The sequence below is a fragment of the Cuculus canorus genome, chromosome 2 (genome assembly GCF_017976375.1).
Source record: "Cuculus canorus isolate bCucCan1 chromosome 2, bCucCan1.pri, whole genome shotgun sequence".
Lineage (NCBI taxonomy): Eukaryota > Metazoa > Chordata > Aves > Cuculiformes > Cuculidae > Cuculus > Cuculus canorus.
The window spans coordinates 107,527,806-107,554,970 of NC_071402.1; the positions used below are offsets into that span (position 1 = coordinate 107,527,806).

Below are 27,165 nucleotides of genomic sequence, written 5' to 3' on the forward strand. Positions count from 1 at the left end.
AAATATAAGCTGTTACCCTTGATGAGCTGGTGAAAGTGGCTGCTGTTTGCAGCCTCTCCCTGGCAGGGAGTAAGCTCCTTGCTGCAGGTTGCTGTAATAAAAGTGCTTGGAAGGTCAGGATCACAAAGATGTGAAGGTTATTAACACTGGTGTGCTGAAGACCTGATACACACTGTCAGTGCTCTCATTTCTCAATACTGTATGTATTTAGAGCAATGCCATTTTCTGATCCTTTGCCTGTTCTGTATTTGCACTGTGAGGTCTGATTTTGAATCCCATGTTATTAATTCTATTAATAGTTTATGTTTTCAGTATTTACACTTTCCCCTGTTTCCAAACATGTCAACAAATAAAAATACACTTAAGTATTTAAAAAACAGCATTTAGAAAATGATGTTAAAAGCAAACAGTTCCTGGGTTTGATTTAACAAATAGGAATATTTTCTGTGTAAAGTAATATGCTCAATATGTTTCTTATGCTTAAAGGAAGCATTTCATTTCAGTTAGTAAGCCTTTTGAGTGTATTCAGTATTTACATCCTTCTCCCTCCCCTCCTAAAAATCATGTTCTCTGGAAATAATGGGGACAAACCTCAGTTTTCTATGCTTTCGGTATTTCTGGTTTTGAACAGACTTCGTCTTTGAGCAGTCTTAGTGTTACATTAAATTAATAAAACAACGAAATTGTTCCACTACAGCAAAAATGAAATTAGTTTCACTAACTGGAGGTAAAATTGCTAGTTGTCATTAATTAAGTTTATTTCATGGGAATTAAATTTCTTGTCTGCAGTGGTAATCTTCTCAAATAAGCATGAAGGTACTCTCTCCCCTTTAATTATTTCCTTTGCAGCATACAACAAAGCTTTTGACTTTATCCTTTTTGCTTTTGTCTTCTTGAGGCGTCTCTGCATGAATGATGCAACTGGATTTAATTGTATATCAGTGCTAAAAACCCCACAAAACTGCAAAAAGTATAGATCTTTGAGCTTAAAATCCAGATTTTTTGTTTTCGCTTTTGAACAAAGTGTGATTTGAAAACTGTTAGTGTATCTACCTCTCTGCTCTGGATTGTGTTTGCAGTCTGGCACATACCTGCTCTCTTTGCTCTGAGGCTTGTGTTGAGCAAATGCTGTGCTTACCCATATGAAGTCTTCTGAAGCACCAATTTCTTGTTTGAATTCCAGAGAAGTCCCACCTTGATTCTGAAGTATCCCAAGCTGCTTAGGTAAGAGAAATCACTTGCAAACCTGCTCAATAATTTCCTGGCTCGATAATTTCCTGCCATCCTGTAAACTGATGGCAACAAGAGAATATTTTATAAGTATGCATTGTGTACTCTAGATTACTGTCACCGTAGAAGCTGAAGTGGCCTCCCTCACAGTGGTTTATTACTTCTTAACAGTCCACAGTTACCTCCCTATACCTGTCCATCCTGAGTGGCTTTTCTTTGAGCACGTGCTAAATGAACTACACCAGAAGACCCCAATTCCCCCATGGCTTGTGGGAAATATATTACCCAATGACACTTTCTGACATTGCTCATAGCTATAAGAAATTAAAATGTTGTAACAAAGGCTGGCAAGAGCAAAATTTGATCTTACCTGCATTATGTTACTTGCTTAGTATTGTTGCTAATGGACTAGCAAAAGTTTGGAACATTAGGCTACGAAGAATTAAATATCTGGAAAAAATATTTTGAATAATAAAATTAACAAATGTCTGAACCTTCATATTGTGTTTAATTGGATTCACTTAAAGAAAGCCCTTTTTAGTACACGGAGGAAGAGGAGAAAAGATTGCATGAAACATTTTCAGTGCAAACTGTTATAACACACTTTGAACAAGAATTATATAATAGCATGATTGTGGTTAATGCATTATGACAGCAAGTAAGAGTTATCTTTCTTACAGTATCTGAACAGAGCCAAAAGGAAATTATGCCTTCCTTCTAAGTATTTATGTATATATTTATAGTATAATTATGAAATGTTAACTGTTTGCAACTCTTTTTCTGCCCATAAAGGGCTTTTTCTTTTTTCTTCTCCTAACTGCAAGATTGTCTTGATGTTTTGGATTGTGGCAGTTTATATTGAAGAATGAGTTAAACAAAGGTTATAATGTAGAAATAACATTTCTTGCTATTTTGGATGGTCACAGGTATGAACTGGATAAGGTAGAAGAACCTTAGAAGAACGGTACATGACACTTTATGCTTGCAAATCAAAGACTAAATAACATGTCTCTGTTATAGTCATTACAGGTAGGAGATAGAATTACATCTCTGTTTCCATGAGTTCTGTGTGTTCAGACCCAAGTATCCACAGCAGGACCTCCTGACAGAGCACAAGGTCTGGCCTTCATTTCTGGTAAAAAATTCAGAGTAGCATTTCTGAGAATAAGTATTGTCACGTGTTTATTATAAAAGACTCACAGAGTAAAAGTTGTACTGTAAATTCTTTAATAAAGAGTGACTTACATCATAACTCTGAGTTTCTTCATTTGCATGCAAATTGCTGCTAAATCAGAATAAGAACCTCACAGTGTGGCTCCTGTTTTCATAAGAAGGACCTGGCAGCATTGGAAATAATAATCAAATTGCCCCAAATCCTTTTATTTAGCCAGAAAGAGTAATACATGACACAGTTGTCTTGCTCTTTTTATGTAAGGCTAGTTTGCTTTATGTTGTACTACCAAACAAACCTGTAAAATTGCTAGTGTCTTTCTAGAACTGAAATTTCAGATTATGACCTCTGACACAAAGACACTGAGTAAGTTTAATGCTGAAGCAGCCCTCATCAACTCAGCATGTCTTTTGTCTTATCTTCTAAGGGTGTTATTCCAAATGAAGTTTCAGGGGCTGGCAGACAAGTTGAGGTCAGCTTATTATTTCTTGATATAATAGTTTGAGTTCATATTGCATTTAATATGAATTGAACTGTATAATTGGAACTCTTAGGTTAACACCCCATCCCCTTTCAGAGCCTCAGGGAAGTGATTGTGTGAAGATTTGTCACTGTTTTGTGGTGATAGTGTTTTTTTGAAGCATTTTTCTCCCTCTGTAAATGTAACATTGTAATACTTCAGTTACAGGCATCAGAGTCTATTTTGGATAGTTGGAAAACTGGTATTGTGCCATTTAGAAAGCAAGTGATCCATTTTAATAGATACATCAATAAGGAATAGTTTATATTAAAAATTCAATAAGTAATATTTGATATTACAAACTCAATAAGGAATATTTTATGTACGTAAATCAATAGGGTATATTTTATACTAAAAATTTAACATAACTACACTGTGACGTGTACCTGGTATTTGTTAAGCCAAAACCAATGTCTCTGTCCTTTTTGAAATAAGCAGGGAAATACTATATGTGTGTGAGAGAAGAGTGACAAATCAAAGTGACAAAGTGAGCAAAGTCTGAGAGAGAACAATTCTATGATTAGAATTTGAGTTTAATTTGAAATAGTGCAAAATCACATTGTTAGACCATTCTGACCAGTTTGGTAACTGCTTCCTTTTAAATACAGTTTTCTCAAGTCAAAGTTCTTCACATCTCAAGATTCTCCATTGGCAGTATTTCTTGGCAGACAAGCAGGACAGTAAAAACGAAGCACATCAGCACGTCATCCTTACATACAGGTTTGTTCCTAGAGATGGTGAAATAGGATAAGAAAACAACAAGGGATGCATCTCTTTTTATTATGTGTGTAGGCAGTTAAGTAAGGAAGTCTTCTAGATCACAGGATTAAAAATATTTTGAATTATAAATCTGGGAACAGTATCAAATGGTCCGTGTTTCAATCCCATGTCCACCACTAAGCTGCTGTGCAGTATCTTGAGTTTTCCAGACTCACTTTTCTCACACTTTATGGACATACCATCAGACCTACCATGCATTTGTTTCTAAAGCACATCAAAAAAGCCATCTATCATGTATGCAAATTAATACTGAATAACTCTGCTCCCGTAATTGTTCAGCAGAGGTGATTAAGTATTCAACTGAATTTTCAACTGAAAGGTAAGTTACTCTTCTTTATGTGGCAGTGCCCTATGGGCCTGTCATTGAGAAGTAGGTCAGACATAAAAGAAATTTTGGGCCTGAAGACCTTGGTCTCTTCAACCAGATATTCCGCCCTACTCGGTGGCAGAGCTTGTAGTAAATTCTGGGAGCTAGAAAAATGTGTTGAGGAGGGTGAGAAACACTTCCATCCAAAACGGCTGAAAAGTAAGAGTGGCAAGGAATTTAGAGTATGACAAAGCTCAAGAATATAGCAGTATCGGGATACTATCCTGAATGCTGACAAATTCCTAATTGGAAATTGGTTGAGTGTTCTTAGAGATCTGTTACATTCATAACCTCCCTATGTCCTGAATTCAAGCACTAGTTGATAGATCTAGCTATATGAAACTTTTGTCTTCTTGCTTTTATATGTAATGGCTTTGCATAATCACTGAACAAAAATGTGTATTCTGTTTCGTAGATTCTAGACATTGTGAAGCATGGAAGTAGTATAAGTACTCCTAATCACTGATTTCAGTGTTCTGCATCCATCAGTTTCATAAATTTGATGCCACAGAAGGAAAGTGAATGTTTTCCTTCATGACCTATCAAATTATATAGTATTGTAGTCTGGAAAAATACTTACTGATTCTCCTTGAGATATTTGCTTACCTTGATAGTTGCAAATATCATTCAGTACGCTTCTTTAAGACTCTGTCATGACTCAGTGACTTTCTGCAGCAGTGAGTTCTGCTGGAGGTGGCATCTCCAGTGATGTGGTTTTAGATGTTATGCACTTTAGCTAAAGAGACCACACAAATTAAAATTTTTAGCTCTTCCCATCTGAATAACCTCAATGTCTCAAGAGCTTTGCATATATTCTTAGCCCCGCTGAATAGAAATGATTAAGCAAAATAATTTGCAGTTTCTTAATGGCAGTGCTTAAGGGGAAAATATTACCATAGAATCAGAAAAATCCCAACGGAGATAATTGTGTCTTATGAATGTGTATCTCAGTATTCTTAAAAAGCATCTAAATAAGCAGTCATTGCTTTGACCCTTATATCAGCAGCTGGGTGTGCAAAGAGGAAAACTATGTATTTGCAGGAAATTGAGTAGCATAACTATTCTTTATAAAAATATTGATAGAAGCACCAAGGTACAAAATAGCTTACCCCAGGTGGGTAACCAGGGCACTGGGAGATCTAGGAAGGGAAGCCAGGACTCCTCAAAACCAACCCATTCCCCTGCCACAAAGAAGCTCTGCCTTGAGGAGCAAGGTATTTTCTCTTTTTAGATACAGCGTTCCTTCCCATACAGATTTTTGTGGGCAGGAAGATGTTAATACTGTGATTAGAGAAATAAGGATGAAAGTACTAAAGTGAGAGTAATTAAAAAAATCAAACTCATGACTAGCACCCCTGTTGATATAAAGGATCTGCTGTTTAATGTCATCATTGGCTCCCTTTTTGTGCCACGCAGAGCTCTTAAAGTACAATTAAAGTGAAATGGAAGATAGGGCAAAGGTTTTGATGCTCTAGAGAAAACAGAAAGGAAATGTCACTTAACAAGGAAGTGATAAAATGAAGATTTTTGTTTTAGGAAAGTAAAAACCTTGCAGGATCAAATCCTGTCACTTACTTTTAAATCTCTCTATGTTTTATATTTCCATTCACAAAATAGATGGCTTACAGTCTTTCAGCTGAATAAATCCATGAAATTTTTCTCCTCCTGCAGTCTTAACTAGTGAGCCAGTTTACTACAGTGATTCTAGTCTTAAATGCCTGAGCTTGCACTTTGTACTCTTGGAAAGAGAGGTGTGTGGTATGAAATGTGATCTCTGAACAACTTTCCCACTAGAGCACAGAGGTTCCCTTCCCTCCCAAGGTGCACAGCCGCAATGCCTGTCAGCTTTTCTTCACTCTGAAGTGAATTAATTCCTCTTGTCTTGTCAATTTGAGCATGTGCAGCCTTTAGGCTACCTTTCAGCTTTCTTTCTCAGACAACATCCTTGCTCTTTTCACAGCTTTGTGCATTTTGAACACACTCACGGATCTGACTTTTCCCTCAAGTCACTACTGTCTTTGTTCAAATGGCTATTAATGAACCTTTTTGCTCAGTTTTGCCTTGCTGAGATCAGGCCAATATCTGGGCATCACAGGTGAATATACGAATACACAAATAAACAGCAAATAGACTGTTTGCCAAGCAACCATGAAGTCGGCCACGTGGTAAAGAAATTTAATATTGGATGTCCAGCAAGTTACTTAGAGCAGCCCATACTTTGTACACGGAAGGATATACAGCTAATGTAGAAACTTTTGTTTGTCTTAATTCCACTGTAGGTATGGTTTTACATTTATAATACTGACAATGACTCTGTAGAGGCTTAGTTATAGTCTTCTAGAACAGTGTCATCTGGTGGTGGTTGTAAATCACAACATTTTGATGCAAAAAAATGGCAATCAAATCAGGCTAGACACTGCTCTGATTATATATTTCATTAATATTAAAGCTTTTAGGGTTCTAATCACAGCTCTGTAAAGGATTTACTTTGCCCAGCTATTTCTCCTCATGCTGTAGGCTGAACGTACAATGAGTTGTCAGTTTTCACTGCACTATCAAATAACGTGCTGTCATTTGTAACCTTTGCGCTGAAGTAAAGATCAAAATACTTCCTAACTGAAACTGATTACTTGTGCATCTATATATGGTCCACTCTGACTGCTCTAACATCAATATTAGTATTTTGAATTTTATGAGTAGAAGTAAAAACTGCAATTATTACTGAATGCAACATTTCATAAACTGTCTGCAAAGAACAGTCAAACATATGTAAGCTCTGGGCGGTAACTCCTGTTAAATGATTAGTGCTCCCTTCTGCCTAAGTTTGTTTACCCTGTTACTAGTTCATGTTCATTTATTTTTAAAGTAATCCCCTCAATGTCAAATATTATCCAATAGGAATAATAGGAATATTTTGTATTAGACATTATTTTAGCAGCATGAGGATGATGATGTAAGGAAAAATTCAAACATGGCAAACCTCCTTTTCAAACAAAATGTTAACCAACATTAAAAAGATATCAGATATGCTACATATGTTGCTTTCTTTTATGTCTTTTCATGTTTGTGATGGATGACTTGATTGAAAGAACTAGCTGCTAGCAAATTCATGCATTTTTTTTCACAAAGTAATTTGAGTTGTAGAAAAGAGTACTGAAAGCCATATTCATAATTCATGCTCATGGCTTTTTTTGTGACTTCTAGAAAGCTGCAGTAACTTAAAGATAGCATTTTAGAAGTCAGATGAGACTGGCTGGAGACCATATGCATGAATGCTTCAACCATCATTAGCAACTAAGACAGTTTCTGGTTGATATAGTATCAATTCTTTCAGTAACTTCGCTGAACTTGAAGTAGCAGCCAGTGGGATTACTTCAGTTTAATGTTAAGCAAATTACTCAGCAAAGACTCTATTTTCGTGAGCATTCTGAAATAACTCTTGACACATAAAGCTTCTGCCTGCCTGTGTCTCTCTTGCAGCAGCTCCTGTACTCGGGACTCAGCACACTAAGTCAGCAGAAAATTATTTGCTCTTTTGTCAGGTTAGTTTTCTGCAGACTCACACTCAGAAGTGACCAAGGGAAAGGTCTGACAAGCAGTGGAACTAAGACAAAGCAAGGAATAGGACTGCAGGGATGTATGGGCCACCATCACTGATAACTAGAGAAGTCTGGACTGCTATGAAAAGTCTTTTATATTTATGCTCTATTTCCTTTCCCATGGAAATACATTAATAACCACTATATATTTAATTTGGAACAGACCTTTACTCTTAATTATCTACCATAACCAAGAGGTGTTTGCAGATATACATTTTACTTTTGTAGACCATACAATAATGTCACATTTCTCTTGTTTAGCCCATGTTAAGTGGTGTACTCAAGAAAGATAAAAAAGAAGGGGCAAATCTTCACTTCCAATTACTTTTAACTTCACAAAGAAATCTGAAATAAGATTGACTCTCTTAGGGTACTATATAAGGTTCTATGCAGTCAAATAAGGAATTTTGACACCATGTGTGTGTAAGAATATAGTTCCAGACATTTCCCCCAGGACTTCTGTGAAATGTAGAGTAAATGCTTTGTATATCGCAATATGTTTTAATTAAGCTTGCCCAGGTGCTAAAACATTTAACATAGAAAAATATTAGGAAAAACTTAAAACAGTTTGTTTGCTGTACATGATGTATCTCATTTGTTTTTTCAGTCAGTGTACAGCAAACAATCCATTTCATATCCGCTTTTTTCTCTGTATTTCAGTGAAAACATTTCGGGACATTTGTGATTACCGCATACAGCCACCTTAGCACAGTGCTGTACAGAAGACCACGTGGTTCCGCATTTCTTGCAGTAGTATCATGTATTTCTGGCCTTGATACAACATCACTGCCAGCACAGCGAGTTTCAAAATAGTCCCATTGTTGGAGACTGAATGCCAGCTCCTGCCGACAGCTCTCTGCATCTATGCCGACTGAATGCACACACGCACACCCACCAATCTCATTTCACAGGGGCTCTAAAGCCGGGCTTCCTTATCGCAGATAGGTTTTTCAGACAGTTTCAAGCACTTTTATTTTTTAGGCAGAAACTTTCCCAAGCCAATGACTCAGGCATCTTGTCATTACCTTGTGATAACCCTGTCATAACAACGTGCCCGAGCCTTCAGCTGGTGCAGCAGACTGCAACTCGCATCCCTTAAGGGCTTTGGAACCTCTGTTACTCGCATTCAGGCTTGTTTTCAGCATTCTGCTTAGCTGTAGATAAACTGAGACTGGTAGTGATCCTTTATTCTTGTGTTCTCATGAAGAGGACTATGCGTGCCTTGGAGGGCAGCAGTGACTTGCACGCTCAACTGATTTCCAGTGAGAACAACTGTTGATTTGGAACACCCTTAAAAAAGCTAGTCTAAACCTAGAATCCATAATAGTCAAATAAGCATTTTGAAGATTATTACGTTCTCTTTTCTATGTGTAAGCTTGAAACGGTATAGGAAAAAGCGTCCCGGACAAAAGGGGTTCCAAAGCCCTTAAGGGACACAAGTGGCCAGAATTTGAATGCCAGAAGTTCTGAAGCCTTTACAGGACACAAGTGGCCAGGATGTGCATACCAGGGTTTCCAAAGCCATTACGGGACATGAGTGGCCAGACTGCAAGTACTGGGGATTCAAAGCCCTTATGGGACACAAGTAGTCAGAATATGAGTACCAGGGGTTCCAAAGCCCTTATGGGGCACGAGTGGCTGGAATATGAGGAAGAGACTGAGGGATGGAAGAAGGAAATGAGGGATGCAGGGACGGAAGGAGGGAGGAAGGGAAAGATGGAAAGGAGAAATGGAGAAAGGTTTTGGGGAAGGATGGAGGAAGGGATGGAGGAAGGGAAGAAGAGACGGAAGGAGGAAGAGACGAGTGAAGGGAGGAAGGATGCAGGGACGGACGACGGGAGGGCTGGAGGGAGGGACGGAGGAGTGGATAGACGGGATGAAGGGAGGGAGGAGCGGGTGGAAAGTAGGAAGGGTGCAGGGACAGCGGGAGGGACGGAGGAAGGCGGCACGGCCCCGGTGTCCAGCCCCGGGCGGGCAGCGCGTACGGCGATGGGAATTTTGTGCCTCGCCGCACCCCGTACCGACCGGGCACTCGGTTCCACGTGGCCGCGCAGGCGCAGCGCTCGCTGCTCGCTCACCTGCTCCGCGGCGGCGGGGAACTGTGGGGCCGGCGGGAGCCGAGCCCGGTCCCACCGCCGCCAGCCTCCCCCCGCCGGCCCGGGACCACCATCCCGCTCTCCTCTCTCCCGGCACCATGTTTAAGAAACTAAAGCAGAAGATCAGCGAGGAGCAGGCGTCGCCGCGCGGGGCAGGGGCGCGGGCCGTCCCGCAGGTGCTGTAGGCGCTGGGGAAGGGACACGGGGCGGGGCGGACGGTGTCTGCCGGGCTGGGTTGGCCGTTCAGCTGAGGGGCCGCGGGTTGACGGTCCTGCGCGGAGGGGCCGCGGGGCGGGAGGCGCCCCGGCTCGCTGCCAGTGCTGGGCGGTACCGCTGGAACCGCGCGACTTTGCTGCTACGGAGCCTTTCTGGAAGTCTGTCCCGGGCATTCCCAGACTGTTCTGCCTTCTGGCCGCTCTCCAGAGCCTGTGGCTCTAAAGCCAGCTCTCCCCGGCCCAGCGAAGGAGAGCGGCAGCCGCAGGACAGCGCTGGGATGGGCGCTGCTCTGCCCCGCCGCAGCGCTCCTTCTGCCCGTTCCCAGAGAATGGGTTGGGTTCGAAGGGACCTCCACAATCCTCCAGTTCCTACTCCCTGCCATGCGCAGGGACACCTCCCACTGAATCGGACTGCTGGATCATTTTTTATAAGTTGCCTCTGTCTCTGTCATCTAGATGGCTTTAACCTTTTTCTTGCTTTTTGTAACTGTGGAAGAACTGTGACTATAGGATACAGCTCAGAGCAACGGTTTGGGGTTTTTAATTGGCTGTTTTTGTGTAGTTTCACAAAATTATTCGAGAAACTACCTTATTTAACTGATAATAACACACCTTAAGGTATGACATGGGTGTAGAGTATCTTTGAAAGTGACAGTAGCCAAGAGAAATCATAGACTCATAGAATGCCAGGCTGGAAGGGACCTCAAGGATCATCTGGTCCAAACTTTTTAGGGGATCTGTAGTTTAAATTAGATGGTCCAAAACCCTGTCAAGCTGAGCCTTAAAAGTGTCCAGCGTAGAAGACTCCACTACATTGCTGGGGAGATTATGCCACTGTTTGACTTTTGTGATATTTTCATGCATGTGTCGAAGTAGAAAAAAAACCCTTCTACCAGTTGAAGTTTAGTTCCAAAGACTTTGAGGAGCTAACTTTCTATTGGCAAACTCAGTGCTGAAAAAGGTAATATCTGGCCAAATCTCTTCAGCTTTTATGCTGGGTTAAGCATTTTCTGCATCTTGGAATCGGAAATAATAAAATCAGGTGTAAATTCTGTATTGTATTGATGACTATTAAGTTATTTGGTTAATTTTACAAATAGACGATTCTTTGCCTGAGCATGATCTGAATGTAATTTGAACCACTGGGAGATCTGACACTGCATCGTCTCAATAGTAGAGCATGGTTTTAAAACTGCTGACGTTCAGCTATGTAGTATTTTTTAAATCACTCACTTGTCAAATAAGGGTAGTATTTTTGGAAGTGGATCTACTGTAAAGAAAGCTCTGTGTAGCTTGCTGGGTTTTACTTTAAGCCCTTTCATAGTTCTTAACTCTGGATCTTCTCTGTTTAGTGAAGTTAAGTAAATATTTGTCAGTGGCAGTTTAGAGTGCTGTCCTGAACTGGTGAACTTTCAGTACAGTGTAAAGAGGCTGACCTGCAGAGCTACTGTTTTCAGTAAGCAGCAACTAATTATGATACCTTGCACACAATATTGTGACCCACTTAGTTAAGGGTATTCAGTGCATGTGTTAAAGGGTTGCTACTTGCTGAAAATCAGCCTTGTGAATCAATTTGAGCAGAATTAGAATATGAGAGAAGCTTTTTATTTTCTTGTAAAGTAGTTGTCTTTCAGTGTTGCTTGTTCTTCAGTTGCTCTCAAGTTACACTAGAGGGGAAATTGGAGTTAAATTTCATCTTAAAAGTAGAATAGGTTCGTCTGTTCACACCACATCTCATTTGAAAACGGATTCTGTAAATGAGGAAGAAACAGGAAGGTTTTAAGGCCTATGAAATGTACTGGAGTTTTGCAGACTGGAATATACTTTAGTTGCCATGCTTTTAGTAATTTTATACTTCAGCTGCATTCCATTTACAGGGTACTGTGTCATCATATAGATTATCAGCAACTTTATACTGAATTATTTTCAAACCAAATTTTCCAAACATTTAACATTTCTTAGTTTTACGGGACTTTTGTTTGCATTCATTTTTGCTCTTTTTTCCCCCTGTACGGTGCTGTAGGGAGACTTCTCGCACCATACCCTCTCTGCTCTATTCATGTCTTCTGTTTTGAGACTCAGAACTTGTAATTTTTCCTCTGGTTTGTAGTATCCGAGACTAAATTTACTGACCAAAGACTGAATAAATCTGGAGGTAATGCTTCTTGTCTGTAACAGTAAGGCCAACACTTTTTCTTTCATATGAATGGTTAGTTAACTGATGCCAACCCTCTGATTCTGAAAGCCTGTGCTCTGCCTCTCAAAGACTGAAGAGCATCTTAGTTTCTAACTGGTGACAGGGAGGAAAAGAAAAAAAAAAGCTATTGCAGTCCCAGGTGCCTCTTGGATAAATACTTGGTGAAGGCCTGACAAATAGAGATGAAGAAAAAGCAGAGATATTCAGTGTGGGGTTTGCCTCAGTCTATAGTAGTATTGAATTGATAGATCTCAGGGTGCCTGGTCCTCCGAGTTGGAGGACCGCGAGTGTGGAAATAGTGATTTTCCATTTGTGGGCACTGAAAGTGTTAAGAGACCAGCTATACTAGCTGAATGTTCCTAAGTCCACGGGGCCTGATGGGATTCATCCCAAAGTTCTGAAGGAGCTCAGCCCCACGGAATCTTGAAGGCCCCCAACTGGAAGCCAGCCAACGCTATTCCAATTTACAAGAAAGGCATGAGGGAAGAACCAGGAGAGTAACAGTCCTGTTAGTCTAAATTGGGAGAGAAGTGGCTGGAGAGCAGCCCTGCAGAAAGGAGTGTGGGGGTGCTGTGTTCTGTCCAGTTGCAGTTGTAGCATCTTCCCCATTGTTGTATCACACGAGTAAGTGCCGCTGCCGGACGTAGTGCCCCAGACCCATCAAGGGTGGAGTGGAGAGAGCTTTGTACTGCTTCTGCAGAGTAGCGAAATGTGGAACTGTTCGGAATGGCTTTTCTGCTGGCTATGGGAGGTAAGAACTGATCTTTAAATCACTGGTGTTAGGTTATGGTGTAGGAAGATAGGAAGGAGAGTAGGATATTGTCGTGAACAGATGGTTGTTTTTCAAACCCTGTGTATGCTTTTGGTGTGAAAATTTTCAGCAGGCCATGGAGCTTTTATGGTGAATGCTTATTAGATACTAGAGGAAGTGTTTGACTTTTGAGTTATATTTTCAGGTGGGAACATTTGAGTCCACTTGGTCAGACCTGCAACTACTGCAGATTATGGAACAATCTTGTGTTTTGTGTGACATTGGACTCAATTTATTGGTATTCAAATATTGTGAAATGTACCCATTGCTTGAGTCTAGAAAGTGAGTGTGATTCTCTAAAAGGCTACCTTTTTTGGCAATACCTTTTCAGTAGTCTGGTACTCTGTCATTCGTGTTCTAAAGCATCCGAATCATTTGTGGCGCTTGGTGATGGTGCTGGCTGTATTGTAGAATATATTGTAGATCTTATTTAGTAGTTTTCTTTGTACATAAAAGCTTGTCGACATTTTAATGTTCATTACGTTTGTACTGAAACTTTATATTTGAAGAATGAGACTGGCAAGCTACGTTTTGGTTGGCTTGGCTTGACTTGTTGTAACTTCAGTCAGCCGAAAGCTGTGAAACTTTTGTGAATAATTGTTTGCAAAACTTCTCAATCTTAAACAACTATGGTGTATTACTAAAGTATTAGGAGGCTTGAGTTTCAGGTCTGGTCTAGGAGGAGCATGGACAGCAAAAAATAACTTTGTTGCGTGCTCTTCTGGCTGATTCCTGACATTTTCTGATCTGCAGAATTTGTAGAAAGGTAGAACTTGTCACAAACAGTTTGTAGAACTGATTGTTTTCTTTCTAAAAGGAAGATGTAGACCAGCTTTTGCTGAGATGTTCTAGTTAGTAATTGTCCAAGTAAATTAGATTTTGAAAGAATTAATTCTGGCCTTTATGTGTGCACTTAGTGATATATGTGTTCTCTGTGTAGGGTAATTCCAAATCCTGTACAGTAGCTGACGAGAGAATTGAGCAGTATCTACTTTTAGGCTGCAATGATGAAGACACTTCATCAAATGAAGAGGTCAGTTGAGAACGGGTTTTCTGTGTTTTTCAGCTTTACCTTCTTTTTAAAAATAATTGAAAATCTAACTTTGTGTCCTTGATTAGTTTTTATTATTATTACTATTATTATTATTATTATTCCTTAATCTCACTATTTTCCATGCATCTAGATACAAATAGTCTTAATTTTTAGGTTAAATACTGAAGTGTTTAATATTAGTAAATCAAACCTTTAAGATGTAGTGGTTGACCCTTGGACTAGGAAACCTTTTAAATTCCTCTTGTTTTAATAATCTTACCCCTGAACTGAGTGTAGTAAGGTAGTGGGGCAGAAATTACATTCAGAGACTTCACTTGGTTTTTGTGGCTCTTTTAGTTGAAAAGTTTGCGGAATTCAGTTAACTGAACAGTTCACTTAAGGTGGATGGAGTGAAAAGCTTAGACCTTTTGAATGTTTTGAAATATGCCAGTAATATTTATCAAATTAAAAAAAACACACAAAACCAAACTTAAAAAGCAATTAAAAAAAACCCAAACAGCAAACCACAGTGAGTCAAAATTATTGTAAAATATTGTTAAAATCACTGTCAGGATGTTAACTATGACTTGCGTAATAGAGCAGCTGGAGGAGATAATCCACATTCATCTTTGTTCACGTTGAGTGCTATGTTTTTCTTTTTAAGTGGCGTGATTAAAAAAATTAAAACCAAACAAATAAGGAAGCCCTGACTTGGTGAACATGAAAATAGACTGGTGGAGTAAAGCAGAGAACTTCTGTGATTGTGTGGACTTTATATGAGAGGAAATGTTGAGTTCCTAACTGGAAGAATTCAGTTACTGAGTTTTACTGAAAGAAAGATATGTTTTCTTGCAGTGGGACAATCCACTTTAAGTTTTAGCATCATGTTTTCTTCAGGAGATGATCAACTATACTTGAAATTTGTCTTAGATTCCATTAGGAACATTCCCAGTGATCACAGATTGGCATTTTCTGCTGCAATGGTAATAGAAATGAAAAGAGTACCACCTCGTGGTCTTGTTTTATATTTTGGAAATGCAGTATTGAGTTTTTGAAAACATGCTTTTTTATGTTTATGCTTTTATGTAATGCTTTTACATACATATGTGTTGTGACTTTCCTCTGTCCCTGAAGAGAGGATTTCTGTTAACTGGTGCTCCATAATGTTAGCGAGCAGTGTCACCCAGAATAAATTATTAAGTGTTTCAGTATGCAGAGTTTGCTAGAGTGATTTTTGTTATGGTGGTGGTGGTTTTTTGGGTTTGGATTTTTTGGGGTTTTTTTTTGGTTCTTTTTGGTGATTGTTTTCTTATTTTTTCAAAATTCCAAAGCAGTCTTAAAAAAAAAAATAAGCTTTTCTGCTTCATTCATGGAATACCAAATAAGTTGTTTTTCTTGCCCCCTTTCTTCTTCAGCTTCTGTTTTAGTGGAGCTGTGAGTGTCCAGGGGCAGTGTTACAGAGAAATTCATGTATTTTTTAGTGTATAAGGAAGAAGTCTGTCTAGTTATGTGTTCTTTTCTCACAAGTAGCAAAATATGACTACACTGTGAGGTAAAAGCATATATTGATACTTCCATAGAACTTCTTCAGAAGTTGAGTGTTTTCTGTGTTGGTCTCGGTGTCATTTGAAGCAGCCCTGGATGATTATAACATACTTACTTCTTAGTGCTTCCAGTCTTTCCTGGGGAAGAATAGTGTTTGGTTTACATACTGTTACTACATTGATCTTGGACAGAATTTGAGATGAAATACATCAGTCATATTTGATATAGTTCTTAGAAGTTCAGCATTTTCTTTCTGTTCTATGATATGCTTATTTACAAGTCAGTTCCACCTGCAGAAGATAATACAGCTAGCTTGGAGCCATCAACTAATAACCAACATCTGACACCTTGCTGTGCATGACCTGCCTAAAATGTCACTCACATCCTTATGAGTGTTATGGAAATGATGGCAGAGCACAATCTGTATAGCTCTTCTTAGAGCTAAAGATAAACTAGCCAAAGTACTTTCTGGTCTCACTTTAGTACTACATAATGACTGTGGTTTTCAGTTAAATTAAATGTTCTTCTAGTGTGGACTACTAATAAAGCAGGACAAGTAAAGCTGAAATAATACTTTTTCAGTGTCTTTGTTAATGCTGTATCTTTCTGTACTTAATTTGAGGTACTTCTAAATGGAGGTTGCCATACAGAGGTGGTAGTGGTTCAGATATATCTATACTTTTTTCCTTTGACATGCGAATTTAAAACTACGTTTTGGAGGCTGTATAACCTAGTTTGTGTCTAAAGCCTGTATTTTACAACTCCTGATGCATACACCAGAATGTTTAGATTGCTTGTCAGAATGAAAAACAAATCAGTAAAAAGTTTTGTTTAATTTCTGTACTACCTCATTCTGAAAGTGCAGTTCTGCATTCTGAGATTCTGAGACTTTTCTAATTGCAGAAAGAAACATTGATCTTCCAGCTCTTCCTTTAGTTTTCCCATTCCCTGGTAACAGTAGGGATGAGGCATAAAATGTTATGTTGAAGATTGCACGAACCTTCTATAAATAAATATTGGTGTAGTTCAGTAATTTACAGAATTATTAAAAACTTTTATTCTGTCATTCTTCAGCTTGGACAAGTAACAAAATTTATTTATTGTTTGATTGATTTATTTTACTGTGGGGAATTGAGTTACCTATCAGTAAAACTTTAAACCTTTGGCTTAATAGCTGACATGCCCAGTTCCTTGAGCTAAATGAGCAAATACGAGCTTGTCTCTTAGGCAAGCTTGTAGTCTGATCCCTTTCCCTTGGTGTTACTGTGCTTGTATACAACATAGCAAAACTGTCCACATACAGTTACAGAAGCTTTTAAGCATTAACATACTACAAATGCACCTGTACCATGATGCACTTCACTAACAAAATGTATAAGTTTTCAAATTTGCTTGATAACATGTTGATCTGAAATTTGGAACCACTGATTCTCTTCTGTTTTTGTGAAAGGTAAAAATGACTGCCTTTGGCAATCAAATGTGTATTATATGTACGTAACATGCATTGATTCAGCTACTCACATCTTCAGAACAACGAGACTTGAGTCAAACTCTAATCCCTGTTCAATTCTGGGTTTTGTTTCTTATCATGTTAAGGATGCCCTTCAATCTAGGGAACACATGTAGTTTGGACTTTGCATCCCATTCATCAGAATCTCAGCAAAGAAAGATTTGGGCAGGGTAATTTTCAAAGAGGACAAATAGCAAGAGTAACATGAATGCAGGTGGTTCTGGAGCTCAGAAGGGTCGTTAAGAATGAGTAAGGCTACTTAACTTAGGCCAAACTTGAGGGCTACAAAAACTTAACAGAATTTTGGAAATGCAACGTTTACTTAAAAAGTAAGGTTATATATTGTTATTTGGTGATATTGAAGGCAGCAATGTTACCTGGTGTCTGGTTTAATCACCTAATTTACCTTATTTTTAACTTTGCAAGATAGAAATGTTTGGTCAGTAAGATTTTACTTGGAAAAGAAAAAAAATGATGAGAGTTAAATATTTTGACAAAATATCAATAATATGATATGGGCTTAATTTTGTGTCTAAAGTAATGGTCCGTGTAGGGTAGGGAGATCATTTACCCTGGAGTATGCTTGAAATAGAATGTATTAGTAGGATTTCTGCAGCAAGCTTCAGGTGTGATTTAATGGCATTGAGAAAGTTAGTTAAAGGATTGTTTACATCTTTGTACATTCTGCCTATTTGCAGTATGCTTCAGCTCAGTTGGATTCTCTGCTTCTCTGGTTTTATGGATCACATTACTGGCATAGTGCTGATGTGATGGTGATATGTTAGTCACTATAGCACCAACTATATTTAATGTTTCTAAAGTTACTAAGATAAATCAGTGGGTTTCAGGCCAAATCCTGAAATACAAGAATCCATTGTGGGAATATTTGTATCTATTTAATTTTGGCAGACTAGCAGGTTGTTTCTTGCCTTTTTTGCAGGCATAGATGTATCATTTTTAGTGTCTTTTAATTAAAGTTGACTGGACAGAGTTTTAAAGCCATGCTGAATAGTTGATTGAAAAAAAATGAAAAGTGCAGATAAAACCGCATGTATATATTGGAAAGCATTAGGTAGTGCAATTGTAGGACTCTTAAGACAGCCCTGCCCATAATTTACCTGTAAAAAGCTAGTAGGTAATAATCTACTGGAGTAACAGAAGTACTATGAGCAAGTACTTAAGTATTTTCACCGTTGAGCACCCAGGAATGGGAGGATGAACTCACTAAGGAAAGTTCCAAATGTGATAAGGAAATACCACTCTGGGACCATGACTGAGTGTATTTTGTCATTGGTAGCTATTTGAAGTGTGAAACTCTTGTCTTGGCTACTAGGCATGACAAATACTGTGATTTTGTTTTGATACAGTGACTACTGTCCTGCCTCAGTACTGTTGTCTTCTGCCCTTCTTTATTTGTAGGTTTGGCTCCTTCTTTTAGTCCTTGCCTTTACTTTCAGTCAGGAGTAGGGTGAGGTTGAGATGAATTCATGACATTCTTGCATCAAAATTCTGACTAATGTTCATGAAACTCGCCAGTATTTTTCAGTGCATTCTATTGTTTGTTTAAACTGTTAGTTATGATTGGGACTCTGGAGTTGTAAGTCAGCAAACTCAAGCAGTACTACATCAATTTATAGTCATAAGCTTTTTCTTTCTTTTTTCTCAAAACCATAATGGTTAGTAAGGTGGATTTTAGGCTGTGGATAGCTTGGTTCTTCTGATCTTGGTAAAAAGGAGTTACATACCCTCCCTATTGCCCTCCTACCAGGTAGTTTGAGTGAATTTTTAAAATAAACTCTTTCCATTGTTTAAAGCTCTTTGCTATCTTACCTGTAACTTTTGGGTTTTGTAATTACCATTTTGTGGTAATTAGAATACTGTCTGAGCCTCCTCTTATAACTTGGCTGGGCTGATGTGGTCATGGACTTTAGGGGATGTCTGAAAGTATTGATGGATGCTGAACATACTGACAGTCCAAAATTCTGTTTTGCTTTTTGGTTTTATTTTGTTTTTTTTTTAAATAAAATTCTGGTGAAGAGTGAAAACTTCTTAAGAGATGAAATAGGAATTCTGTTTAATGCAAGTGGCTTGGTGTGCTATTTACTAGAATTAGGATTAAGCAAGTGAATGCTATGGTGAAAGGTCGCAACTTAGTGTTTGTGAAGCAGACATTACCATACTATTGATATGAAGAGAGAATTTGAACTGTCTGTGGGTCCTGGAGTTCTTGATGGTCATATTTTTAAAGGTGATTTGACTAAGCTGGAGATAATTTACGTTATGCGTTGACAACGTTCACGGTCTTTTGGTTAATAATATTTGCCATAATTCATTTACAAGTGCTTTGCAAACTGCATTTCAGCATCTTAACTGCTCTCCTCTAAACTTGAAAAGTAATTCTTATCTTAAAGATTTCCTCATTTTATTGGTGGTTGAGAGTTTGCATGCTTCTAACTCAGGATGCCATCAGGTTTGTTTGCAGTACTGCTGCTGCTACTATATGCCATTTCTTTTGCTGGCACTTAGCCTTTAAAGGGGCAGACGTACAAAATGCAAAGCATGGCCACGTCTATGAGCTTCTACAGCCATCACCACTTAACTAGGATTTTCTGGAACCATCAACACTTGTCAGCTTCCGTATTTTTGTTTTGCCTAGAAAGAGGAGGAGGGAAGATACTTATGATGGGTCTTATACACTTGAATAAATACATAGCAGGAGCTTTGACACAGCTTACTCTTAGGAATTATGCTTCTAACAGGCTGAGACAAGGGAACTGGTGACCAGTCTGACCAAACTCAGCGTGTATTTGCAGCTGCAGTGGATGCACTGGGCAAGCGAGTCCAGGCTGACACAGGGAGATTAGGATCAGGAGAAATGGGATGATCTCTTTTGTTCATGTTTCTCTAGGTTAAAAGTGACAAGTTTCACCCGGGTTTCTCAGACCTAGCTAGTTCTGTTTGGGAGCACTAGAAGATAAATAGTCAAAAGCATGCAAATTATATTGTTTATAACTGAAATACTGATAGTATTTTTGGAATAATGAGTTTTTACACATAACTGAGAGCAAACAAGGCTCAGTGGTAACTGCAGATAAGTCATCTGTGGAAGTGTAAAACAAATTGCAGTATCAGTGCTTGAAACACTGCCTTTATCTTTGACTCAACTATAATCTTTTCATTGTGTGTTTCTTTACTTCTAAATGATCAAAACTGTGTTTTGGCTGTTCTGAAACGATCTAATGCATATTTTCTGGTTATATCCTGCCTTTACCAGTATATGTTGTCTCATAAACTGCTCTATTGTTTTATGATGTCTTTAATAGTGTGGAAAAAAATTGGTAAAATGGTGAAACATTCTTTACCTTATTACTTGATTTCTTTCGTTTTCCTACTTTTTGCATTGAATGACAGCTGCTAGCCGGGATGATAGCAGAACCTGCTTTTCTCTCTGAGTATACTATCTTTGCTTTGGATCCCACCAAACAAGCTAAGCCACAAAGTGACCGTGTGGTGAGTCCCCTCACCCCTCTTAGTGATGCTTTTAGCAGAGGGAGGAGAGTACTGACTAGAAGGCAAATCTAGTGTTGCTTTTGGCTTATTCTCACAAAGGCATCTGTCTTAACTACCTTGTTGCTAACCCTGCACTAAACATCATGGGGGTGTGGTACCTAATAGCGCCTGGCTGGTGTGCTGTATGATGTGAATTTATGGTAAGATAAAAAAACTAACACAGTTTTTGTTATATAGGTAACCATACTCTACACGACTTTTAAATAACCGTTGCACAAGTTTGTATGTATGTTGCTTAAAATTCATTAATGCCTTGGAAAGTCTTCCTCTTCATTTTTATGCTTGTCTGTATGTTTTTCAAGATAAATGGGTATGGTAAACATTGAGGTTGTTCTTGTCTAAAAACTAGTTGCTTTTTTGCTGCGTACAGGGAAAGCCCCACAATGTCATTTACTACTCATGGTAGCAGGAAATAATTATCTTGTGCAGACACTGAAATTGAGCTCCTTCTAGTAGATAACCTGATAACTATTATTGTTAGGAAAAATAGTCTTTTTAAATAATTAGATTTTATTTTAAGTGTATATTTTTTTTGCCTGGAAATGTTGTTTCCATGTTATAGTAGTGGAGGGACTCAGTGAGAAGAGAACAAGAGAACAAGGAGTAGAAAAAGAAGCAAAGGATAGGAAGGAAAGTAGCCTTCTCCTTTCTAACATATGTCCATACAAAGCTGTATTCTGCTTGTTGGTGCAGGACTGGGGTGGCATCTTTCACATGCTTCAGAGGCACAGCATTTCTGAGTGCATAATGATTTAGAACACATACAGTCAGCTCTTATACTTCATGATCCACTTTGCCTTTCTGGTTTAGAAAGTGGGATTTTGCTGCTCTGCAGTGGCTATAACAGGATAAAAGTTGGATAACAAGATGGACATAGCACAACACACCATACTGTGTTGGACTTGTCTGTCTCAAGCTAAGCAAGATTGGATGGAAACAGCGATCGAAAAGGTGATGTGTAGGAAGCCCTTGTTTGTGACAAAGGATTATGCTTGCTAAGTATGCCCGTAGAGCTCAGTCACAGTGTTGTCAAGATTGAGCTTTTTGATGGGAAGCAAAGAGAGCATTCAGAAACCTGCTGAAACCTGTAGTTCTTAATTATCTACTAAATTATTAGGTTTTTAATAGTTGTAAGTATTTTGACCACGTTCCAGGTCCAGTGATCACTACTTAAAAGTTTCACTGCAAATAGAGTTAAGTTTTTCCACTCTTAAAACAGTAAACAGTTACGGACTGGTTTTCACTGCACTATATTTTTTTCCCTAGTTACTGTTGCATTATGAAAAGTATATTTCTATGAATGTTCAAATGTCGCCTTCATATTCCCCTTGGTATAGAGTCAGGAATCACTGACTTGCCGTAATTACATCTAAGACTGCATACACAGCGAATAATTGTAATGTAAGAGTTATTGTTCGTGTCTTACAACTGTGTATCAGTAATGTTACCTGTAAACCTGTTTTTATTCAGTGAACTTTTTGAAATCGCTAGAGCTGTGCTCTCAGGGTAAGAATTGAGGGGTGAGGGAGAAGAAGCAGTGACACAGAAGTTAATAGAAAAGAGGAGGGCTAGTTATAAAAGTACAAAATCAATTGCATAATTTGGAGTACGTAGGTGAGCTAAAGATGCAGGAGACGGAAAATCCATAGGCACAGAGGAACAGACCAGTATTTTGACTGTGTGTAGATGTGTGATGTGATCCCAGAGGGTGGGCATCATAGCAAAATGTCAATACTTTTTGGCGGGTTGGCATAGTTGAAGTTAGTATAAACACTTTACTAATTAAGCTCCATGGGTGTTGTTGCACGAAGAAACAATTCAAATATTCTTAGGTGGAGACAACTGTTTAAGAAAAAATTAAGTAAAATGAGGGAAGAAGGTGTATACTACACTCTCCTTCCTTCCTCTAGTGACACCAAGCGTCACTAGAGTACCCTAATATACTCTGGTTAAAACTGAGTTCTGGTTTGTAAGTCTTAGTAACAGAAATTTGAATACAGATGTAGTTATGTTTTATAGGTTAGTGGAGGGAAGAATTGTCCTGGTCTCAAGAAAACCTGACATAGCTGCTCATTTTAAGGCTTTCGAAGTACCAGCCAGTGCTCTGTGCTTCTTATTTTGCTGAAACATGTCTTAAGGCTTATGAAAGACTGTGGCTTTTAAGCTCTTCAAAGCCTCTTGAATCTATATTTATATATAGCGGCTTCTATTCATGCTTACCTTTCACTGTGTGGATACCAGACTATAACGCTTTGCCCTAGAGCACAGTGACTTAGAATGCAGGAGCTGGATGCCTGTGGTGGTCCAGTTTTTGTATAGATTACCAGTCTATCCATTTTATGGTTTATGCCAGTAGAAAATGTAATCCCAACTACACATTGTACTTCTGTTTACACACATGGAATACAAAGATGTCAGCACAGCAAAGAGGAAAATTTTAAAATTACATTAGTTTAGTTTTAAAAAGCTATTTTTAAGGATCGATGCCATGAAAAGCCAGACTCAGTGATCAAAGCCAATTTGATTATTAAGTAAGGTATTCTTCATTGTGAGGCCTGGCATGCAGGGGATCGCTCCACCTAATGTGCGTGCAACATCCAGTACCACTCACAAAGCCCATATACAGTCAAGGCATATATATTCATCACTTTTCCTGGATCAGGTGTGTCTATTATAATCAGTTCCTGGAATTTATTTACATAAGTTTCCTCCCTTTCACACGTGCGCTCTGCCCTCTGGGGCTATTCTTCAGAGGTCTCTGGATGAAGACCATAGGTCTTCCTCACAGTAGAACTTTTCAACTTGCCTTGCACGTGCCCTTAGACTCACTGGGCACCTCTTCAAGGCTTCATCTGGTCCTAGCTGGTGTTTCTTTTTCTTATCGTTGCACTGATCCTTGTTATCTGGCTTAATTAGGTACAGTCACATTCTTTCTCATTCTTTCTACCTGCAGCCTTGTTAAAATCCCTTATTTAAGCATAAGCATCCAGGCACAGGCTAGCTAGGAGTTCTTCTTGAAGCTGATCCTACATTTTAGTTCTAAAATCACAAAAACTATACATAATATTCAAATATATAATAGGTTAGCAACTTATAACAAATCATTCCTTCCCTCAGGATCTTCTCAGAAAAGAACAGCATCTTTGTTTTTTATATTCATAAACACCTCATTAGGTTTAATAAATCTACTTAATCTTGTGTATTTAAAATAAAAAAAGTCTTAAATAGTCTTAAATTGTTATTATGAATTAGATGTACAAATCCTCCATGGTTTCCGTAGATTCCTTTTAAGGGGATCAGAAGATATAATGTTTGAAAGAGGTGTTTGTACTTTGTTTGTAATTCTTGGTAAAGTATTTATCTTCCTGTTATAAGTCTGGTAAATTATAGTAGATGCGCTGTAAATTATAAAGCAGAAAATAAATTCTTATTTCAATTACCCTCATTACTAACCCCCATTTTGTCTGTGGTATTTTTGTGCTTCCTTAAGTTTGCTCCACATCAAATCTTTCTGAAGCCTTTTATGCTGAAGCATTCCTCTTCTGCGTTTATGTTTATGTGTGCTTGGTGTGTATCCAACCAGAGTAGAAATTGTGGATGTAATAATGTAGTAGATACATGGATGATAATGATGATTTTACAGCTTACATACAACTGTCAGGGTAAATCTTGATTAAAAGTTACACTGCTTTTAGCTGAATTCCTCATACTTTGTTAAATATGTTTCAGTGCTTTGCTTCTCTTGGAAAAAAATCACGCCCATGATGGTTTCTAGCATGTTTTTCTACTTCAGTTTAACCTGGTTCAAACACCACAAAACCATCTGGATTTGTGCAGGTTAGAAAACACCTAAAGACAGGACATGGGAAAAGCAAGATAGACAGACTAGGAAAGGAACATCTAAACTCTGTGCTAAAACTACTGCTTTCTGTTTTGTTGGTTCTGGGTTTTTAGGTTTTTTTTTTTTGGAGTGTGTGTGTGTTTGGGAGAACAAAGGAATGTGTGCATGAAGTTTTGCACAGGATATTTTTCCTGTAAGTCTTATTTTTTTTCCTGTGCTCCTTTGGAGACTTGAGCAGCCTTTTACCATGTTTTTTTGCAGGTAGCTTCCCCCACCCCCAGTGTACTTTAACAGAGGAAGATTGTGTGATTCCACTGTTACTCATGTTGGCTGTAAACAACACTGGTCATCAATTAGAGTTTTTCTGCTGTCATTTTGTGTTGTTGGTGTTTCTTTGATTTGTGCATAAGTGTTACATAAATAATCATTGTGAATAATTTAATTGGAGGTGCAAGCATTTGCTGATGTCTCGTACTAACCTGTGCACAGATAGCGCTTTGTAGTTCTGTATATTGCAGCAATCTGTTTTGAATTTAACAAACTAGATTGTTTGCATGAAGACATCTTAATAAGCACTCAAAAGATTAAGTACTAAAAACACAGACAAGAAAAAAAGCACAGATGCCATTTGTAGGAATTGGTGATACAGTCCTTGTGGTCTATTCCTTCTAAAAGTTTATTTTCCTCCTGTAGAGCGTAACTCAACAAGTGTTTCCCGAATCCCCAGGAAGTGGACCGGCATCCCCACAGGTACAACAACCCCTGTTTTTTCCTTTGCTGCTGTGTTGTCTTTGTGTTATATTCTTGCAGTATTGTTTGGCCTAGCAGTAGATGTCCCTGCGCAATTTGTTCCTCTTGTAGTATTGATGAATGATAATGTTGGGCAAATACAAGTAAGAGGTGCTTTTTAATAGGGATGGTAATGACTAGGAATAAAAGAGAAATAGGGTAAAATTTTACAAAATACTCTTGATCTCAATTATATTTACATAGTTGGTATGGATTTGTAGTACAGTTTCATTTCAATCACGAGGTCAGGTAGGCTTTGTTACGATTACATGTCTCCTTAGCTTACAGTGAAAGTAAAAGGAAAAGCTCTAATATATTTGCTATGGATAGTAAACATTTTGAGATTAATTAAAAGGTGTCCAAATCATTGGTCAGAGCAAATTAAAAGTGCAAGTTCACAGAAGCCATATTATCAAAGCCTTGTGAAGCGGAATGTGAAGCTGAAGGCATTTTGCTGCCCCGAGACCCAGTGCAAGCGTCAGGTTTGGAGTTGGGTGTGTGAGGACCTCTGTCCATGCTCATAACGTCACTTGGGAGCTGGGTACCAGCCAGCACAAAGCCATGAGCTTTCTCTGTGGCTGAGCTCCTATTTTTGAGGAGTGTGCTGTGCCAAGCAGCAGCGCTGGTGTGGAGGTTGCAGGAGTCATCAGACCCTGCGAGATCCCACCTTTGCTCGAAGGCAGGCTAGCTCCAGGCAGCCGGGCATCTTGCCCAGAACATGATTCTGTTTTTAGAAACTAAAGTTTTTTTCCTTTATTCTCTTGCTGATATGAATTTTATTTAACTCGCTAGTTTTGAAGATGAAAATACGATCCTTTTAGAACCCTTGGGATTTTTTTTAACAAAAAGAACATTTTGTTCAGGTGTCCTTGCCGAAACAGAGCTTCCAAGATGGTCAGGCAGGCACTGAAACGTCTGATCTCAGTACCTGTTCTGAAGAACAAAATCCAAGTCCAGTCCGTGCTGTGGAACCAGGAAGCAGCGGTGAGTATTGCGTCTTTTTCAAGAGATCTTGAGTTTTGGGGAATCAGTATGGTCTTGCCTTTGTCAGTAACGATGATGGGATTGTAATTGCTTTTGCTGGTAGGGGTTGTTGCTATCCCTGCTTAATATGATTAAGAGATTCTTTCCCCCGCAAGCAAGGACTTGTCCCTGGTCTTTAGAGAGGAGACCAGTTGCCAGTGTATCTATTTTTTTTTCTGCTTTTTATTCCCCTGAGAAAGGAGGAGGGGAAAAAATAAAAGCAGAGATCAGTTTTTCTATTGATGCTATTAAGTAAGCTAAGTGTTCATCACACCAGGAGGTTATTTGAGTTACGGGACTCTAGATATTGTTTATATTTGATTACTGAGCAAGGGACACTATAATGCTGGTACATAATGAAAATGTCATTCATGTGTATTCTTCCTAAAAGGTAGGGCTTATACAGAGGTGAACGTAGATCTTGAAATGATCTTTTTTTTCAGCATCTGCCATGATTTTTGTATGTTAGGATGATATAAAGAGCTAGATCACAGATTTTCTTATCCAGCATCATGTCTTTTGCAATACTTAGGAAGTAACTTAAGTATGTTGTCCCTAAAGAATGTTGCCTGTGCTGGAGTCTGCTTCTGGACTATAGTGTGGAAGACTTACAGTCATGAACTGGCCCCCTGGATTTGTCTGATCCTATTTTCATGCCAAGTACTCTTAAAGCCTCCAGAGCGTGAGAGCAGAATGCACACTAAAATATTACCCAGTGTGCTATTTATACAGAGAGGAGAACAGCTGTGAAAGATGCGAAGTGTGGCCTTTATACTGCTGAATGTAGTATTGCCCATCTGACTGCTTTAGAATTCATGTCATACCCAGCCCTGAGAAAGCAGGAGTCTGTGTGCTTGGCACTTCAGAG

The 27,165-nt window shown here is 38.7% G+C and overlaps 1 protein-coding gene and 1 long non-coding RNA gene across 7 annotated transcripts in view; one reads left to right on the plus strand and one right to left on the minus strand.

Annotated features, from left to right (window-relative positions):
* Nucleotides 1-1,262: 1,262 nt before the first annotated feature.
* Nucleotides 1,263-9,874, minus strand: LOC128851361 (uncharacterized). Of its 2 annotated transcripts, none has more exons than XR_008448721.1 (3): nucleotides 9,746-9,874; nucleotides 4,675-4,804; nucleotides 1,263-3,649 (listed from the first exon to the last, which is right to left on the minus strand). It is a non-coding gene; the product is annotated as an uncharacterized LOC128851361 (long non-coding RNA). The 2 variants fall into 2 exon arrangements; XR_008448720.1 differs by lacking the exon at nucleotides 9,746-9,874 and adding an exon at nucleotides 5,644-6,638.
* GOLGA4 (golgin A4) overlaps nucleotides 9,710-27,165 on the plus strand; it is a 48,458-nt gene continuing 31,002 nt past the window's right edge. The window contains exons 1-5 of one of the 5 annotated variants that reach the window (XM_054059632.1): nucleotides 9,710-9,939; nucleotides 13,927-14,019; nucleotides 20,486-20,584; nucleotides 25,179-25,235; nucleotides 26,138-26,258. In XM_054059632.1, coding sequence (XP_053915607.1) covers nucleotides 9,862-9,939; nucleotides 13,927-14,019; nucleotides 20,486-20,584; nucleotides 25,179-25,235; nucleotides 26,138-26,258 — 448 coding nt within the window. In that variant the 5' untranslated portion in view covers nucleotides 9,710-9,861. The remainder of the gene's footprint in view (nucleotides 9,940-13,926; nucleotides 14,020-20,485; nucleotides 20,585-25,178; nucleotides 25,236-26,137; nucleotides 26,259-27,165) is intronic. The other 4 variants (XM_054059633.1, XM_054059635.1, XM_054059634.1 and 1 more) reach the window with 4 other exon arrangements.